This window comes from Cervus elaphus, chromosome 29 (assembly GCF_910594005.1).
Source record: "Cervus elaphus chromosome 29, mCerEla1.1, whole genome shotgun sequence".
NCBI lineage: Eukaryota > Metazoa > Chordata > Mammalia > Artiodactyla > Cervidae > Cervus > Cervus elaphus.
In genome coordinates, this window is record NC_057843.1 from 57,595,802 (window position 1) to 57,615,741 (window position 19,940).

Genomic DNA, 19,940 nt, shown 5'->3' on the forward strand with positions numbered 1-19,940 from the left:
GAAACATTTTGACCATGGAATATATCATTGGGAGCCAGACAGAAATACTTTGAGATCCCTCGTTTTATTGGTGGGAATAGATGGCATAGAATGGAGAAAATTATCCAAGAATACTGGCTATTAGCGTCTGTGGGGTAGGGGTGGATCTGAGGAGTCATTTGCTTAGTTGTTTCATAATGATGTATGATAATGTTTTTAGGGTCTTTTGACCCCCAAAAGAACAGAAACCAAGGTAGCTCAGGAGTAGGGAGCTAGCTAGATAGCATCTAACAGGGAACATGGAAATCCAAGGATAGGAAATTGAGCACAACCTCAGGGACTGCTGTGGGAACTGGAAAGCTGCCAGGAGCCAAGACTGCTTTTAGAGACAGTCTCCCTCTGTCTCTCATAGCTTGTCTCTGTACATCTCTTGCCTTTCCCATTCTCCACCACCAGCTTCCTCTTCTTACTCGTGGTTTCTCTACACCATAAAACTTCCTTAGCTCCAGCTCATCTTGACCTGGTGTCTGTAGAGCCCACCACCCTCTGGGTACATACCTCTGTGCCTGTGCATATGTTTGGGTCCAGCCTATCTTTTGACCTGGGTCAATAACTCTTACGATGTGTGCTAAATTATGGCTTGGTCACCATGGGAAATGTGGTATGACAGTGGTACAGTGGGAGAAATAAACTTCTCATACATTTTTTTCTGATTAAAAATACTTTGCATAAGTAGGAAATTATTACTTATTAACCAGTGATTAAGAAAATTTTTTGAGCTGAGCACTGTGCTAAATTGTGTACAAGGAGTTCCCATTCAGTCTGGAAATACCGTTAGTACACACATGAAATTATTAGAGTTAAGTGTTAAAGTTTTCAGTTTTGACTGGAATAGTAAGACATTAACCAAAAAAACAACATGGCCCGGAGTTGTTAGAGAAGAAAGGCTTACTTAGAGTTGAGATGGGGCTTAATTTTAAGCCTTGAAAGATGTTTGGGATTTATGTCAGCTGGAAAGCGGGCACTAAGCATTACAAGCAGAAGGCTGTGTTCAAGGTATTATTATATAAATAATAGGCTTTCCTTGTTAAAAAATAATAGAAGATCAGGGGAGGGGAGGTAAGAAGAAGACTTAAGAAAATTTAGAACTGAAATAGCAGGAAGCCATTGTGGACCCTTGATTAAAAGAGTGACATCATGAAAAGTAATTTAAAAAATTAATCTGGCAGTCATATTGATAACAGAAGAGAATGAACCTAATTGGCAGTTGTAGCATTATAGTTTGAGGCAAGCAGTGGAGGATATCTGTAACTTGTAAATGAGTCAAGAAAAAGGTGCAGTGTTTATATATATACACAGGCACATATCCATCTTCCAAGGGATAAATGTGACAATTGTAAGAATGCATTTATAAGTTAAAGTGGCAGTTGTCATTTCAATGTTTTTAAGGGATGGTCAATTTCCAGGCTGTTTTGGAAATAAAGATTTTAAAATAAGATAAGATTTTTAAAATTAACATACTTTTTTTATTTGGAATGACCTTTTTGCAGTATCAGCTCAGATTTAGTTCATTCCCTTTCAGTAGTGCAGGATATATATATTCTGTTTTAGTAATTCTCTAAAAATACATTAATTAGAAGGAATCTTTATTTTCTTTAGAAAAGAAAACAATACTGGCTTTTCATTAACCAAATTGAGGTTTGGGGAGGCTTGTGTAGCAAAATCTCTTTTAACTTCAAATATCCTATAATTCTATGAATATTTTAGTTCTAGATTAGGGTGTGTAATTGTTTTTTTAAATGCTAGTTGGTCTCAGAAGTTGCATTTTTCCCTTGTGGCTGGAGCATGTGCTTCCCGCTTACTTGCCTGTCTTTAGTAGGCGCGTGGCCCAAACCAGCAGCCAGCCCTTGATGTTTCTAATTAATCCTGGGTAATTCTGGGTAATTCTGCTAGAATATTTCTAGGTTACCCTAATACCCTCTTAAACCCCAAATACGTGGCTTTTAGTAATCACTTTTGGGTTTTTATTAATTTTATATTTTCAGAGTTTTGAAATAAGAATGCAAAATATGACACTCATCCTTATGTCTTTAATAAGGATGATATCTGTGCTATTTATTTTCATCCTGTCAATATCAAGTGTTATTTTGAACTAATTTACCTTTATCTGTTCAATTCCATTTTTTTTTAAATAACCAGAGTTTTAAACTATTCTTGAAGAACCAGAAATTAGGTTAGAATCAAATTAGAAAAACAAAGCATTTCTAGAATTTACTGTCTTTTTTTGTATAAAAATTAGGCCTTCAAGAATTTTTTGTACTGTAATAGTTGAATGACCCAATTAATCCATTTTAAAAGCTCTGAAAAGACAAAGACCTTTAATTGCCACATTAATTGCATTTGAATCCTTTGCCCTCATTCTTAATGAAGGCATATGAGTTAATGTCTGTTTATAGACATTTCTTTAAAAGTATGCAGTGTTTGAGTCTAGTAAGTTTTTGTTGTTTCAAAGAAAAAAAAGTGTACAAATATAATGATGACTAAGGTTAAAAATAAAATGTGGAAAACGTGATGTAGTATAGGTCCCCTAGCCTGTTCTAGGAGGGTGGCAGTTCCTCTCAAGAGAGGAAATGTATTATTACAGAGGAATGCTTGGTTAGGAGGGGGAAGGGCATTACTACTAGAAGACTTCAGGCTGCTCTCTAATCCCATTCTGTCAGAAATTTCAGAAGGCTTTTGGAAAGACTAGAAAGAAATATGTAAATACACGTTCTGACAGGACAGTGGGAATATTAGATCATTTTTCTTCTTTTCCAGATTTTTGGATTTCTTAATGAAAAAGTGAATCATTTTAAAAATCTAACTTTGGGGGTCACCCCAATATAAATTTGACTTTCACCATTAAATAGGAAAAAATAAACCTTTATATTTTTAACAAATCTTTCATTGTTATTGGAGTTTTAATTGTGACATATTTCATATTTCTGCTCTAAATAGACCTTTGCTCCAAGAAACTTTTTTTCCAAAAATTCCTGCCTGTTTACTCTTTGCTAAACCTGTGCTTATGGGGATCATGTATTATTCTGAGTTATCTTTGCTCTCCTTCAGCTGGATTTTCTGCCCTCATGTGAGCTTTGTGTTGGAAGATAGTAGAAAGTGGCAACAACTTGAGCACTTCAAAAGATCCCATCGATATCACACAGAAGATCCCCCGCCCCCACCTTTCAATTCTTGCCTGTCTTCATTCTAATGAGGCTGGGGACATAACAGAATCTTAGAAGGGAGGGGATTCAGCATGGCAGAGAAGAGAGGGGTGTTGTGAGAAAGTCTTATTAGTGATTGGGCCCATCCTTGAATTCAGTGCTTCTAAGAAGGTAGCTACAGCCTATAAACAAGGAATTTTTTTAATTTCTGAAACTTAATGGAATTTCTATATGCTGAAAATGGCAACTCACTCCAGTATTCTTGCCTGGAAAATCCCATGGATGGAGGAGCCTGATGGGCTATAGTCCATAGGGTTGCAAAGAGTCAGATACGACTGAGCGACTTCACTTTCACTTTTTCAGAATTTTTTTTTTCCCCATTTATTTTTATTAGTTGGAGGCTAATTACTTTACAATATTGTAGTGGGTTTTGCCATACATTGACATGAATCAGCCATGGATTTACATGTGTTCCCCTTCCTGATCCCCACTCCCGCCTCCCTCTCCATCCCATCCCTCTGGGTCTTGCCAGTGCACCAGCCCTGAGCACTTGTCTCATGCATCCAACCTGGGCTGGTGATCTGTTTCACTCTTGATAGTATACTTGTTTCAATGCTATTTTTCAGAATTTTTAAGTAAAATGTTAAAACTTTAAGACACCCTTTTCCATATAGCATTAGAAAGCCTGCCCCACAATAGTGTTTTATGAAACTAAACTGTAGCAATATGTTAGTAATATCATATGCCCTGTTATTGTTTTATGGATTAACAATATCAGTTTTGTGCTTAAAAGGATGTTGGTAGGAGCTAAAGAGAACCTTTTTTATTCATTCATTTCTTCCCAATACCAATCTTACCTTCAATCAAAAAAGCTCTGCTGTCATCTATTTTATATACTGAAATTATATAGATTTCATTTAAAGAGATTGATATATATGTGTGCGTGTATATATACACGCACACATATGTAGGCATTGTATTGGATCTAGCTGCCTGAAATGCAATCTTTTCATGTCCCTGTCACTTTTGATTTAGCACTCTCTAAACAGCCCTTGATCAATTCAGCTTTATCTTTTTTCCCAGTTAGCTTCAGTGTAGAATAATGACATGCCCCTGCTGATTATCTATATCACTAGTTTATTAATTTTTCTGGGCCCATAATGCTGCTTGGCAATATTTTTCCTTTTCTGTGATGTTTCTCAAATTGGCATGCTGAGATGTAAAATAAGTGGCATGAGAAAAATATCTTGTGCTCTGAGAAACTTAGATCCCTTTTAGGAGTTAATGATGCATATTAACATATTAAAGGTTTCATAAAGTCCAGTAAAGAATTCTCTTTAAAGGGAACCCTCTTGCTACTGTTGGTGGGAATGTAAGTTGGTACAGCCACTTGTTGTGGAGAACAGTATGGGGGTTCCTTAAAAAACTAAAACTAGAGCTATCATATCACTCTGCAATCCCACTCAGGGACATATATCCAGAGAAAAACATGGCCTGAAAAGATACATGCACCCCAGTGTTCAAGGCAGCACTGTTTACAAGACATGGGAAGAGTTTAAATGTCCATTGACAGAGGAATGGATAAAGAAGATGTGGTGTATATATATATATACACACACGCGTGCACACGCATATATGTCTACAAAGGAATTTTATTCATCTATTAAAAAGAAGGAAATAAGGCCATTTGCAGCAACATGGGTAGACCTAGAGAGTGTCGTACGAGTGAAATAAGTCAGAGAAGGAGAAATATATGACATCCCTTATATGTGGAATCTAAAAAGAAATGATACAAATGAATTTACTTACAAAACAGAGACTCACAGACTTAGAAAACGAACTTATGGTTGGGGGTTGTGTGAAGGAATAGTTAAGGACTTTGGGAAGTTATGTACACCCTGCTATATTTAAAATGGATAACCAACAAAAACCAATTGTATAGCACATGGAACTCTGCCCAGTGTTCTGTGCCAGCGTGGATGGGAGTGGGTTTGGGAGAGAATGGATACGTGTACGTATATGACTGAGTCCCTTCGCTATTCACCTGAAACTGTCACATTATTGATTGGCTGTTCAGTTCAGGTCAGTCACTCAGTCAGGTCCAACTCTTTGTGACCCCATGGACTGCAGCACGCCAGGCTCCCCTGTCCATCACCAACTCCCAGAGCTTACTCAGACTCATATTCATTGAGTCGGTGATGCCATCCAACTATCTCGTCCTCTGTTGTCCCCTTCTCCTCCTGCCCTCAATCTTTCCTAGCATAAGGGTCTTTTTCAGTGAGTCAGTTCTTCGCATCAGGTGGCAAGAGTATAGGAGTTTCAGCTTCAGCATCAGTCCTTCCAATGAATGTTCAGGGTTGATTTCATTTAGAATTGACTGATTTGATCTCCTTGCAGTCCAAGGGACTCTCAGTCTTTTGCAACACCACAGTTCAAAAGCATCAATTCTTCAGTGCTCAGCTTTCTTTATAGTCCAACTGTCAAATCCATACATGACCACTGGAGGAACCACAGCTTTGACTAGACGGACCTTTGTTGGCAAAGTAACGTCTGCTTTTTAATGTGTTGTCTAGGTTGGTCATAGCTTTTCTTGCAAGGAGTAAGTGTCTTAATTTCATGGCTGCAGTCACCATTGCAGTGATTTTGGAGCCCCCAAAAATAAAGTCTGTCACTGTTTCCATTGTTTCCCCATCTATTTGCCATGAATTGATGGGATCAGATGCCATGATCTTAGTTTTGTGAATGTTGAGTTTTAAGCCAACTTTTTCACTCTCCTCTTTCACTTTCATCAAGAGGCTATTTAGTTCTTCTTTGCTTTCTGCCATAAGGGTGGTGTCATCTGCATATCTAAGATTATTGAGATTTTTCCCAGCAATCTTGATTCCAGCTTGTACTTCATCCAGCCCAGCATTTTGCATGATGTACTCTGCATATAAGTTAAATAAACAGGGTGACAATATACAGTCTTGACATACTCCTTTCCTGATTTGGAACCAATATGTTGTTCCATGTCCAGTTCTACCTGTTGCTTCTTGACCTGCATACAAATTTCTCAGGAGTCAGGTCAGGTATTCCCATCTCTTTAAGAATTTTCTCAGATTTGAGAAAGAAATTTCTCAAAATCTTAAGAATTTAAGATCAGCTATACCCCAGTGCAAAATGTTTTTGGTGTTAAAAAAATAAAAACGGTATTAAAGTGTAGTCGCTCAGTCCTCTCTGACTCTTTGCGACCCCATAGACTGTAGCCCTGCCAGGCTCCTCTGTCTGTGGGATTCTCCAGACAAGAATACTGGAGTGAGTTACCATTCCCTTCTCCAGAGGATAAAAATAAAATAAAATGATTTTTTAAAAAATTCTCTTTAACTTTTTAATCCTTTGTTTCCTAATTTATTTGAACATGAAACATTTTCTCTTGAGGAATAGATATTAACACATCATGAAACAGTGTTTCATAGAAAAAAGTTTGAGAAACATTTATAGTTGCTTCCTTTGTTCTCCCAGTGGCTATTCAGAGACATATACAACCTCACCTCAAGCCCTCAACTCTTTTTGTTTTCAAACCTAATCTCTATTTATTTCACTGAGATAATGGAGACTTACATTTAACACGTCCAAAACAAAATTCACTATCTTTTTATCATTTAACCTTCCTTTATAGGTATAATAATAGAATATAGTCCATAGGATAATTGTTGAGGGTTGAATAAGATAATCATAAAGCAAATAGTAAAATTCTGGCACATGAAAAGTACACAGTACATAGTAGCGATTATTATTAAATGACAGTCTCCCCTGTTAGATCACAAGCTTCTTAAAGGCAATAACCGTGTCCTCAAATAGCACCATCTTTGACTTGAAATAGGTACACAACAAAGCTTTGTTGAGTTAAAATGGATAATAATAGTAATAATCTGTCGAATAAGTGGTTTGTGTAACCATCTGACTTAGCTTAATCATTGTTTTAACAATACGCAATATTGGGTGTTTATTTTTTCTCCCTAGGTGCACTGTGTTGTAATCATTCAAAGGATAACCAGATGTGCCGTGATGTTTGTGAACAGGTAAGCTTGCTTGATAATTATAGAGGATATTGTTTAGTGTAATTGTTTTAGAGAAATCTGTTGGACAGCACTTAAATGGTCAGTTCACATCAGCAGTAATGGAACAAGTTAACATGAGTCTGCGAACGTAGTGGAGCACAGTATCTGAAGTGGGATTCCTACCCAAAATACATAACCTGGATCCTGAGGAAACAATATGGCAAACCCAGATTGAGGGATATTCCTCAAAACAACCACCTGTACCCTTTAGAGATATCAGTGTTATAAAAACAAAGGTCAAGAAACGTCCCAGGAATTCCTAGGTGGTGCTAGTGGTAAAGAACCCGCCTCCTAATACAGGAGACACAAGAGAGATGGGTTTGGTTTGATTCCTGGGTTGGGAATATCCCCTGGAGTAGGAAAAGGCAGTGCACTCCAGTATTCTTGCCTGGAAAATCCCATGGACAGAGGAGCCTGGCAGGCTGCAGTTTCTGAGGCCTCAAAGAACACACAAGAAACTTCCAGATTAAAGGAAACTAAAGAGACATGACAACTAAATGCAGTGCATAATTCTGTATTGGGTCCTGGAATTAAAAAAAAAAAAAAAAAAAGACTGCTATAGAGCATGTGATTGAGATAAATTGGTGACATTTAAATATGAGCTATAATAATAATGTACCTACCAGTGCTGCGAACTGAATCTGATGATTGTATTGTGGTTAGTTAGAATGGTGTCCTTATTCTTAGAAGATACATGCTGGAATTTAGAAATGAATGATCATGTCTATAATGAATTCTAAATGTTTCATCAAAGTAATAAAAATAACGTGCATATGTAGAGAAAGTTAAAGCAAATGTTAATAATGGGTGAATTTAGATGAAGGCTTATGTGGGTGCTCATTGTACTCAGTTCAGTTCAGTTCAGTCGCTCAGTCGTGTCCAACTCTTTGCGACCCCATGGCCTGCAGCACACCAGGCCTCTCTGTCCATCACCAACTCCTGGAGTTTACTCAAACTCATGTCCATTGAGTCGGTGATGCCATCCAACCATCTCATCCTCTGTCATCCCCTTCTCCTCCTGCCATCAGTCTTTCCCAGCATCAGGGTCTTTTAAATGAGTCAGTTCTTTGCATCAGGTGGTCAAAGTATTGGGAGTTTCAGCATCAGTCCTTCCAATGAATATTCAGGACTGATTTCCTACCTTTGAAACTTTCCTATAGTTCTGCTTGAACCTTTTTAAGGCAAGTTCCACTGAGACGATAACTGTTCATAATGTCTTACTTTTCTTTCATCATCTTGATTGTGTAGTTGTAGCCTTACCAGTTGAGAATTAATGACCTCAATCATCTTTTGAGGAGTTTTCAAGTAATAACCTGGATTTTGTTACTTCCTAAAAATGAGAGCACTACCTAACAGGGATTAAAAAGGTTTTTCAAGATACTCTAAGTATAACAAGATGTCTTACCTAAATAGCTGCTAGAGAATTCATGTCAAAACACTATAGTAGATTAAGTTTTCTGCAAATTTACTGTCAGAGCAATAGCTTTTTAAAAGCAAAAATGGCCTCTTGATGGTGTCACCATAAGAGAGCTTTTAAAGTAACTCTCCTACTTTTGGAAGCACTCCTTTTCTGACTTTTGCCTTGTTTCCTCTTGTTTTTTCCACTAATGTTCCATAGGGTAAATTATTTTTATGAGGTACTCGCAAAAGGTGAGGACTAATTTCTTAAAATATAAAGTGTTTAAAATTCTATAATGTAGCAAAGTAAGTGAATACTATAGTCATCCTAATTAAAAAAATTCTTCCCTGACCAAGTTCTTCCCTGACCAAATTACTTTATTTCTAGTTACACAAATGCTGAATGTAGGTAGCATTTATCTCCAGGTATGCACTAAACTCCAGATAGACTTACTTGCAGAGGAAGAGAGGTAAAAATAGGATTCACTTTCCCTGGTCAGACTCAATAGTCAGGTAAGTCAGTCATCCCAATCACCAGAGGAGTGAGAGGCTAGGATGCTGAAACCGGCAGAGCTCACTGACAGTGAGAAGGGCAGGAATAAGGAATCTTTAATTCTTCAACCAGTGAGGAATGAAGAGAGGGTATTCTACTGATAGTTAGGTTTTGATTTGGAGTGAATACGAATGCACTTGATGGCTGTAGGAAGTTAGGAAGTTAGTAGGGTAAGTTGCTGAATTATCAGTGAAAACCACTGTGTGAAGGCAGTTGGAGATTTGAAATTAAAACTTTTAGAATTTGAATTTATATAAGAAGTCAGGACTGATGTTTTATAATAAAGCACATTTATGAAGGGAAATTGGAAAATATTCTAGACAACTGATAAACCTAGAGGATAAAAAAATTTACCTCTTCCATTTTCTTATTGAAAAAATGCCTTAAAACTTTTTTTTGTTTTTGTCAAGTAGATATTTTCCTCAAAAAGTGAATCGCGACTAAAACATCTGTTGCAGCGAGCCCCAGATTATTGCCCTGAAACAATGGTAGGTATTGTTTAACTTAACTATGGAAGTTTTTGTCTAATGAAGCACTCTATTGAGTTACTTTTGATTTAGCAAATTTTTCAGAGTGATTGGGGTTTGTGGTCAAGGTAAAATGTTAGATTTAACTGGATACTTTAAAAAGATCTTCATACAAATTGCTAGATGGAATATTGTCTTTTATCTTTTGTTGTTTATGATGTAGGTATAAGAACAGTATTATATAAAAATATGTTCTAGTCTTTAAATTTCATAATAATAGTTTATCTGAAATTGAGAATTTTACTTATTATATTTTGACAATTTTATGAAAACCATAGCTAAATCTTATATTTATTTTAATGTTTAAAAAGTCAGATTTAGGGTAAGGGAAAATGTGTAATTTCTCATTACTTCTGTCTTCTCATTTTCTGGTGTACTATAGATACATTGCATGCCTGTCTGAATCATGTAACTTAAAATGTCTCTAATGCATGGACCATCCCTTGTTTGGGATGCTCATGGCTAAGCTAAGAAAGTCTGAACTGGCATGAGAAAGCCTGTTTAGATAAGGTAGGTTGGGTTAAATGGGAAAGTTTATGATCAAACAGTTCTGACTGACATATTTTACTTTAGTCACTCAACAGGCACTTTTATCTCTGTGCTTAGAAACAGTTATTCCAGTAAACATCCTGAGTAACCATACTTGTCTTTAGTATCCCAGATGGGAAGTTGAGAAAACAGCAAGCAGTATTTTTACATCTCATTTCTGTTTTTTCTTCCCCAAATAGCTGGTTGATGCTTCTAGATCATTGATTGTATAGAGACAGACATAATCAAATTAGCTGTATGTAATTTCTGTAGAAATTGTATTTTGAAACTGGGTTTCTACATAAAAGTCTTTTGATGATTACGATTTTAGGTTGACATTTGGAGTTGTATGAATTCATCTTTGCCAGGTAAGTAATAGTGTTACATTAAAACTTATTTTGTGATTGTAAAATCTGTGTCATAGTCCTGTAACCTAATATATACCCTTGGATTTCTATCCTCTCCCTCCTGGAGGCATCCAGATTTTCAAATGTATAATTTATTCTCATTCACTCAGTCATTTGTGGTACTCTTGTTTCCACTTCAGCTGTTCTGTTGAAACTGGGCTTTGAAAGATCACCAAGACCTCTTGGTTCCTAGATCCTACAGCTGCTTCTCAGCACTTGTTCTTTCTGACTTCCATATGACAGTTGATACATTGACCACTACCTCCTTGTGACCTCACCTTGACCTTGTGACTTTGTCCTCTCTTATCTCCACCCCCCAACCACGCACACACATACACCATCACCCCTGTAACTACCATGGCTATTCCTGTGTGTGGTCCTCTTCCCTTCTTTCCCCACACTCACCCTGGTAACCACATTCCTTCCCAGAACTGTTATCTAATCAGCTCTGAGAAGATAATTTTCAAATCCAAGTTTTTATTCATGACTTCTAGTCTTCTCTGCTTGGATCTCTGCATCCAGGTAGCATGACTCAAAACCAAGCTCATCTGATAATTGCTTTTTGTTATGAATAACACTAGACTGGAAACCCTCAAGTCATTATCTCTGAATGTTTTTTCTTTTTAGCTTCATTCACCCCGTTGTAAAATCTTGCATCCATCCTTGCTATTCCTAGTTCAAGCATTTATTGTTAGACTTTTGGGGTAGATTATTGCAGTAACCTCATAACTCATGTTTCAACACACCATAGCTGTCTTTCCCACCGTCTTAAAAAAAACTCCCTCAGGGGCTATCCACTTAAATCAGAATAAAGCCCAAACTCCCCATCTGGCATTCCCAATCTCCTAGGATTAGAGCTCATTTTCCAGTCCTGGTTAAACCCAGTGCCTTGAAAAAAGGGAGTATAGCTTACATTTCTCTGAATTCTAAAGGTTTTCATACTGTTGAAAGTTTTCATTTCAAACAAATTGAACTATTTCCCTCCTGGAATTGCTCACATCCTTGCTTGTTCTCCTAATTATCCCTCTACCTAGTGTCTGTAATTATATATGTGTGTACTGTTCCTACCAAACTGTAATCTCCATAAAGGGATAAATCATATATTTTTATCTATTAGCCCACAAAATACCTGATAAAGGACTTTGTATACAGTAAGGGTTCAGTGAATGTAGTTGCTTGTTGAATAATTTAATATGTTCTAAGAAGCAAGAGCTCCTTTTGTGGCTCAGTCGGTAAAGAATCTGCCTGCAATATGGGAGACCCAGGGTCGATCTCTGGATTTGGAAGATCCCCTGGAGAAGGGAATGGCAACCCACTCCAGTATCCGTGCCTGGAGAATTCCATGGACAGAGGAGCCTGGTGGACTTCAATCCATGGAATTGCAAAGAGTCAGACATAACTAAGTGACTAACACAGAAAAGGTACTGGCTATGTGAAAATAGCAGTATACTGCATTATGGTACAAAAGTCCACAGAGTGTATGACCCACATTGATTCCATCCAAAATTCTGTATAGAATATGCAGGATTCTGAGTAGCAAGCAGCAGAGATCAAGAGGAAACTACACTAGGCAGTGGGACTAGATGGGAGTCTGCTGCCCTTTAATACCATTCAAACATATAGGGATATAGACTCTTACGATATGCGGTTTTCTTAGCCAGTTTTAACAGTTGGGGTGGTTTATGATTATATTTTGAGAGCTTTGTCTGTCCATGGGCCATTTGTGTGCTTTTGTTTGTTTTTTTAGTTGAATGCTTCTGTTTTTTATATTAGGTCTTAGTTTCGTATAGAGAACTATGTTACCTATTGCCTTGAATCCCTGACATTTTTTTCAAATGGAAATAATTTAATGTACATGGGAATTTGCAGATCTGTGTATTACATGGAAGCAGCATAAAGCATTTCTCAAAAGAGATAAGGAATTTACAGCATTCCTACAAGTAAATCTTTTCTTTTATCATAATCATTACTTATATCTCCTAATTTTATCTAGGAGTTATTCATTGGCGTTTATGATTGCAAAAAGGGATCTTAAAATTGCATTAGAACTCTTTTTATAATTTTACCACCTTTTGGTGTCACTGTAATTTGCTTGGAGAAATAGCTACTGTGCGTAAATTGCATCAGTATAGTCATTTTGCCCCACACTAAAGTGTACCTACCAAGATCAGTCATGGCTCCCAGGAGATGTTCCTGTCTGTTTCCTGAGTATCAGTTGTTAAACAGCATCATAAACAGCCTCGTGGGTTTTATGCTCTTCTAGGTATTTTGATACAATAATACTCATGCCCTATTTTGTTTGCTTGCTTATTAAGTTATTAATAGGAGTCCTGCCTCTGGTTCACAGTCCAGAGGTGAAAGAAGTCATTGCTTTCCTTAACCCGTATGTCTTCTAGAGATTCTGTCTGCCTTAGAGTGAGAATGAGCTAAAGAGAATTCAAGGTGAGCAGGGAGAAGAGGGGAAAGACAAAGGACCTGGTGATTAGGTTGCAGAGACCCTGAGAAGACTGCCAGCGTTGAGGGTCAGGCTGGGAGGAGGGGCTTCATGCTTCGGAGCCCCTGCTCTCTAGGCTAGTTTTCTTACGGAAACTTGCTTTGACTTGAGTGGTGTCCTTGAACCAGTTTGCTTTGTCACTTCTTATGACCAAAACATCTGAACATTTTGTTTTTAAGGTGTGTTTAAGAAGTCTGATGGCTGGGTTGGCTTAGGCTGCTGTGAACTGGCTATTACCTTGGAATGTCGACAGGCATGCAAGCAGGTAACACTTGGCAATGAGGCTCTTAAGCAGAGTGGAGTATAGTTTGAGTTTTAGCTGTGTCTTGGATCTTGCCTATTTCTGGAGAGGTGACCCATAGCAGCTGCAAGTTTAGCATTCCTTGCGTAGACCACTTCCTTTTAGACATGCTGCTTTTTCAGTCATGTCTGCTGCATGTAAGACTCTCAGCCTTCTCTTGTGCTTTAACTTCTCCCTGCCGCACAAAGAAAAAATGTTACTGCAATCAAGGACTTTTGTACTCTGCCTATGGTCATGCTTCATCAGTGCTAAACGACTCCAAATAGTGGTGTAAATTTCAGGCATGCTTGGATGGAAGCAGTTGACACAGTTGGCTTATTTTGCTTTTATCTTCCCTCTGCCTTTCATCATGGATTTACTGTGACTGTGTTCTTTATTCCTTCTCTGCTCCTCAGGTGAGCATGACTCCTGCGGTGAGTTATGACTTCTGTCTGACTTGATGTATCTCAGGTCTGAATCAAGTTAGACCCTGAACTCTTCCTCACTGAATGCTCATAGTGATGCATCGGAGTGCTGTGGTAAAACTGGTCTCCGGGCTCCTCTTACTCCAAGTGGTGGGAGCACTCTTAACTGGGAAACTTGAGTGGCCCTGAATCTGCAGCTGCAAAGCCTTGTCTTATTTTCTCCTAGTGACTGGTCTTTGAGCAGGAGTATATGAGACACCTTCACTTTCGTACAGACCACTGAACCACGCTCTTTGGGCACCACACAGCCTAACTATCGGCTGTTCTCCTGCAAGCATTGAGGTGAAACTGAGTTGTAGAGGATTAGAACTGTAGTGTATCTCGTGGGACAGAATAGTTGCCAGTCCATTCTGCTTCTCGCTTTCCCTGTCCTCGTGAGCTGATCTATTAAGAATTGCGTAAGCCTAGGTAATAGAAGAGGAGGAAATAGAAAAAGGAACCACAGAGCCCATGCCTCTGGGACTATATTTCTAAGTGGGACTGTTATCATATGGAAGAACAGCCAACCCTCAGCAGCTGTGTTTTGGCTTGTTTTTTATGGAAAGTATATACTTTAGTAAATCACGTTGTTTCTCTGTGTGTCCGTTTCCTCATCTGTAGAAGGGTTAATTTCTTCTTCATAAACTTGTTAAGAAAATTACATAAAAGTAACTTTTATTAATTAATTGCCTGGCATTGCCTTTCCCTCTTTAGTTGTCTCCTCTGTTAGGTATGGATTTTTTCTGAGAATATTGGTTAATACGGGAACTTAGAATATGAAGGGTTAAAGAAAAAGCAAACTATAAATGCCCTGGCAGAACTTCATAAGAAAATTCACTGCAGCAGAGCTTCACAAGAAAATTTGCTACAGAATGGAATTTAGATTTTTTTTAAAAAGTCCTCTGATTTAGATTTCCTTCAAACTTATCTGGTTTCTGAAATAATAAAAGGACTGTGTCATTATGTGAGATTAAAGCCATAGAAGAGTGAAATTCTAGCATATCTGGAGCTAATGCTTGTTTTTAAAAATTATATAAGATTTGTTTGCATAATATTTGAGCATGAGGTTTTCCTTGATGAAGTAAAGACGGCTGTGCCAGCAATTACATATACTTATGTTTGTATTCTTTTTGGTTTCATACTGAAGAGCATGTGTAATAAATTAATTGAGAAATTTGTTATCTTTTAGGCATCATCAAAAAATGATATTTCCAGAGTTTGCAGAAAAGAATATGAGGTATGCATTTTAACAAATTTGGATAAACGAATCAGGTGTTATCAGAATTGATAGAATCACTCAAATTTTAAAAATAAATTCATCGTTAAATCAATTACCTTTTACTTTACAGAAAAGATAGTCTTGAGAAAAATGTCATTTACTTTGTTTAGAAATGTTATGACTTTAACTTGTTGCAGTTAAGCATTAATTTGAAAGAAATGCCTAAATCACACATACAGAAGCTTTAACCTATGTTTTCATAATACAGCTACTGGTTGTATCCTAGGTTGTAAAATAGTTTTTTGTAGGTTCCATATCCTCTTTTGCCCCTTCTCCTATACCTTGATTCATCTAGGTATCCACCTTTATGAACTACTTCTAATTGGAAGAAACAATCACGTTGCTAGCGTGAGTAACTTCATAATTTCCTAGCATTGTACATTGGAAAGGAGAGGTACATACTAAATTTCAATTATTAAATCTCGAGGGACTCTTCCTAGCAGTGGTGTTTCAAGCACTGTAGTACTTATTGATAGATTGGGTGGGGCATGGGGACACAGGTTGAGGACGGGCAGAGGTATAGAAAGTATTTCACATCAAGTAAGTATGTACAAAAGATTGTCCCTGATGTGAAATAAAAGCTCCTCACTGATACTAAAATTTGGTCAGTTTCTAGAACTTCATTGTTAAATGTGACAATATGTTTTTTTAATAGTACAAAGCCGTATATAATTAAGCATACAAGTCCATATTACTCATTCATCATTTTTATATATAAACATTGGGATTCCTACTGCTTTTAATAGTCTGTCTTCTCTTGGAGAAGAAAAATAGAACAACCTCTTCACTGCTTCTAGATTATAGTTCTGATTTTTTTTTTTTAATTTTCTCAAAGCCTATAAATAACCTCAATATTTTTGAATCGAAAAAAATCTTATTTATCTTTCATTCCTTTATACTATTGCTAAGTTTTATCTGTTTCTCTGAAGACGAATTTCCAAATTAACTGCAGTTCTTCTCTGTTCTTATTGAAAAGAGCCTTTCTACAAAGAAGTAAAAGATCTTTCTTTTTTTTTCTTTTCTCTCTGCCATTGAAGTAACTGTTTTAGTTTCTCTTGAACAAAGTGACTAACTGTGACGATTCCTTCTTTTCTCCCACATGATGTCCATGACACTGACACTGTCCATCTCCTGTAGCCTGTCCTCCACTATTTTAGTGTGCTTCCTTCTCTTGTCTGGATTTCTGCATTGACCTAGGAAGTCTGCCAGTATGTGTTGATGAAGGACGGGACAGGAAAGGTAAGAAAGAGAGATAATCACTGTCCTATGAGAGAAATACTAAGAGTAGTTTCTCTTTTTCAGTCTCTCCTCCCTTATTTGGCCTAGAATTAAGCAACTGTTAATATCTTCCAAAAATTTACATGTCAAGATGGTTCTTTCACATATATATAAAAATAAAATATATATGTAATATATATATGTAAAGTATATATATTTTATATATATATATAATATTTGTTATGTTTACATATGTAAAAAACTGTATGGATTATCAAGATAATTTGAGATTCAATTTTATATTTTATATGTTATTTAGAAATAAAAAGAGAGGCAAGAGCACTTAAACATGGAAAGAAGGTTCTGTATTATAACCCCAAATAACAGTCACTCTCATTAGATTGTTAAACTCTAGTGTAGACCTAGTGGCTGTTTGTTACAAAGTGAAGTAGGTAACTTTGGTGTAGTGCAACCTATTTTAACTGGATCAGTTGTTTATCAACATGACAATAATTTATAAAACATAAAACTAGGTTTTTTAGTACCTTTTCCTTAACACTGGAGTGGCCCCTGGAAGTGAACTTCCAATATGTAAGCTGTTACTTTAGGTTTACAATTTTAGGGGTTAACATTTACTGTAAACGATGGAGTTGTGTAATTTGACTAGAGAGTCAGAGAATGAGTGGTCATTTTCAAAGGAGCTAATGTTTATCTTTACTGATAAACTGCTGCAGAATCCCCTTTGAGGAGATTTCCTGGGAAATTTATTAAATGATAAAGTTTAAAAATTTTAATGCCATTTAAGATTACTTTGTTCCAGCTAAGCAAAGATAAGCTAGTTAAATGTAAAGCATTTTCATATGTAATTTTGCAACATCTGGTTTCTTTTTTACACAAGTCAACAAATATAATAAATATATTAGAAAGAAAGCAAACTTTGGGGAATTCCCTGGCCATCCAGTGATTAGGACTCCATTGCTTCCCCTGCAGGGAACATGGGTTTCATCCCTGGTTGGGAAACTAAGATCCCACATAGCCACATGGCTTGGCCAAAAATAAGTAAAATTATATAAAAACTTTGGATCAGATCTAGGTTAGAATTATGGTTAAGCTATATATAGCTCAACTTCAAATACTAAAGAATTATATCTAATTGAGTCAAGATAATTAGAATATGTACTGAACACACAAGGGCTCAAGGAAATGAGAAAGCAGACTGAGCATGCTGGGAGTTATCAGGAGAAACTGCAAAAGAGAGGCCTGAAAGGATTTATATAATTTGGGTTAGGAGACTGTATCAAAAGCGTGTTAGCAAACGTGCACATGGCTTGTACAGGGGGGTGAAAAGAAAGTAGGCCTATTTAGGGCTGAGAATCTGCTTGGATAGGTAAAGTGGGGCCAAATCCCGGAAAAATTATATTTTGGGGGCTCAGTCATTATTAAGTAGAAGGAGATGATAAAGATTCTGTGATAAGAGATCAACATAACAAGTAAGTCCAATATTTTAGAAAGCTTTAAGTCTTAGATATGTGCAAGCTAAGTTTTAGATGCCCCAAATTTCTCTAACTTAGCTAAAAACAAATATGGCCCACAACTAGGATGATAGCAATAGAGTCGAATATTTGGGAATAAATCAAAGGTTTGAAGGTAAGAGTCCATCATTCAGGATTTGTTATGATGAACTGAGTATAGGAGATGATGTTCAGGGAAGTATAAAAAACAATTAATGAATTGGAAGATAGGACTAAAGCTATATGAAAAAGCAGCACAGTGGGATAGGCTAAAAGAGATTTAAGGGACATAGAGGATGTGAGTGTTCCAATTGGAATAGTAGAGGAAAGAGAAAAAACACAGGCCCAAGAAGGATCTGGCAGGATTTTTTTTTTTTTAATCCATACATTGCAGACGTATTTCATAGCCAAAGATCTTAAAAACAGAAAAAAAAAAAAAAATGACATTGTCTTCAAAGGAGTTCAGCAGCTGACTTTTCAAAGCAGCAGAGGAAGCCAGGGACAGTAGAAGGATACCTAAGATATTCTGAGAGAAAATAACTATCATACCCAGCAAAATATTTTTCAAGAAAGAAGGCACAATTAAGGTGTTTCTAGACAACAAAGAGAATTGCTGTTACTGGACCGTTTCTAAAAGTCCTTCTCTAAAGGAAGTTCTAAAATATCTATATAATTATTTGAGATGCAAAGGAAAATGAGAACAATAAAAATACAAAGGGACTAAATTAAAACACAAATTATATGAAAACAATAATAATACTGAGTTTTTAAAAAAGAGAGAAAATACACAGCAAAGATAGCATGGGAAGGGATTTTAAAGAAATCGAAGTATATTGAGTGTTAGGTCTTTTTTAAATGTAAAAATTGCATATCTTAGAGGTTAAGTTGGACTTCCCAGGTGGCTCCGTGGTAAAGAATCTGCCAGCAATGCAAGAGATGTGGGTTTGAGCCCTGAGTCAGAAAGATTCCCTGGAGAAAGAAATGGCAACCCATTCCAGTATTCTTGCCTGGGAGATCCCGTGGACAGAGGAGCCTGGTGGACTGCAATCCATAGGGTCTCAAAGAGTCAGACACAACTTAGTGACTGAGCACGCACACGCACAGAGGTGGTTAGGAATACCAGACGAAAACTGAGGAGAAATCATGCCCAAGGTCAACTGTAAAGTAACTCTTGAATCTCAAGAGTGAAGGAAAGCTCTGTGAAAGAGGAAGTGTAGAAAAAAGTGAGAGCTGATTTTGAAAATTGCGTTTTTAGGGAATAGAAAGAGGAGGAGCCATATACTGATCTATCATTTCAGTAGGAGGATCCTTTCTATGCTCATTGAAAATAGTGGATTGAGATATTCCGAGAAAAAGAGAAATTCTTATTACTGTAAGTGTTCAAGCAAAGATTTACTGGATAAACATACTGTGGAGGAGATTTCTGCAACGGACAGAAAACTTGGCTAGAGAGTCTGCAGAGACTTGTCTCTGCAGTTCTTTTATTCTGAGTAATACCTGAGAAAGAATACTTCCTTCAGTATTTGAGACTACTTCTTTTAGAATCACACATATTTGGTTAGAGTTGCCAGAATCAACCAGTAACTTGATAACTCTGTCATGGACATGTTCAAGTGTTACAGGCATGCTCAGTTCTAGGTTCACCGTATGTTTTCACAAACTTGGTCTTAACCACACCTAGAAGTATTGATCAGGCCACGTCTATTCATATGTGATATTAGACGAGGGATGACATTTAAAATGTTCAAAGACTAGAATGAAGGCACCAGTAATCAGAACAGATGCTGGATATAAAGTAGAACCATACTAGTTTAGCCACACTAGGGCAAATTGGCTGATTAGAACTAAAGTGAAAACGTAGTCATATGTTCCTCGAGGTGTGAAACTTTTTGCATAGTCTTTGTCTACAAGCTGGCTGAAAACATTTTCTTCTAGCCACCAAGATGGTGATTAAAAACAAAAATTGATTGTTGGTAGTTATTTTCTTGAATGTCAGAAT

General features: G+C 36.9%; 1 protein-coding gene across 1 annotated transcript in view; it reads left to right on the plus strand.

The window, feature by feature from the left end:
- The window catches only part of RECK (reversion inducing cysteine rich protein with kazal motifs), a 78,284-nt gene that overhangs the window by 6,581 nt on the left and 51,763 nt on the right, over positions 1-19,940 (plus strand). The window contains exons 2-6 of the mRNA XM_043891064.1: positions 7,185-7,243; positions 9,647-9,721; positions 10,620-10,656; positions 13,369-13,454; positions 15,123-15,170. Of these exons, the coding sequence (XP_043746999.1) occupies positions 7,185-7,243; positions 9,647-9,721; positions 10,620-10,656; positions 13,369-13,454; positions 15,123-15,170 (305 nt within the window). The remainder of the gene's footprint in view (positions 1-7,184; positions 7,244-9,646; positions 9,722-10,619; positions 10,657-13,368; positions 13,455-15,122; positions 15,171-19,940) is intronic.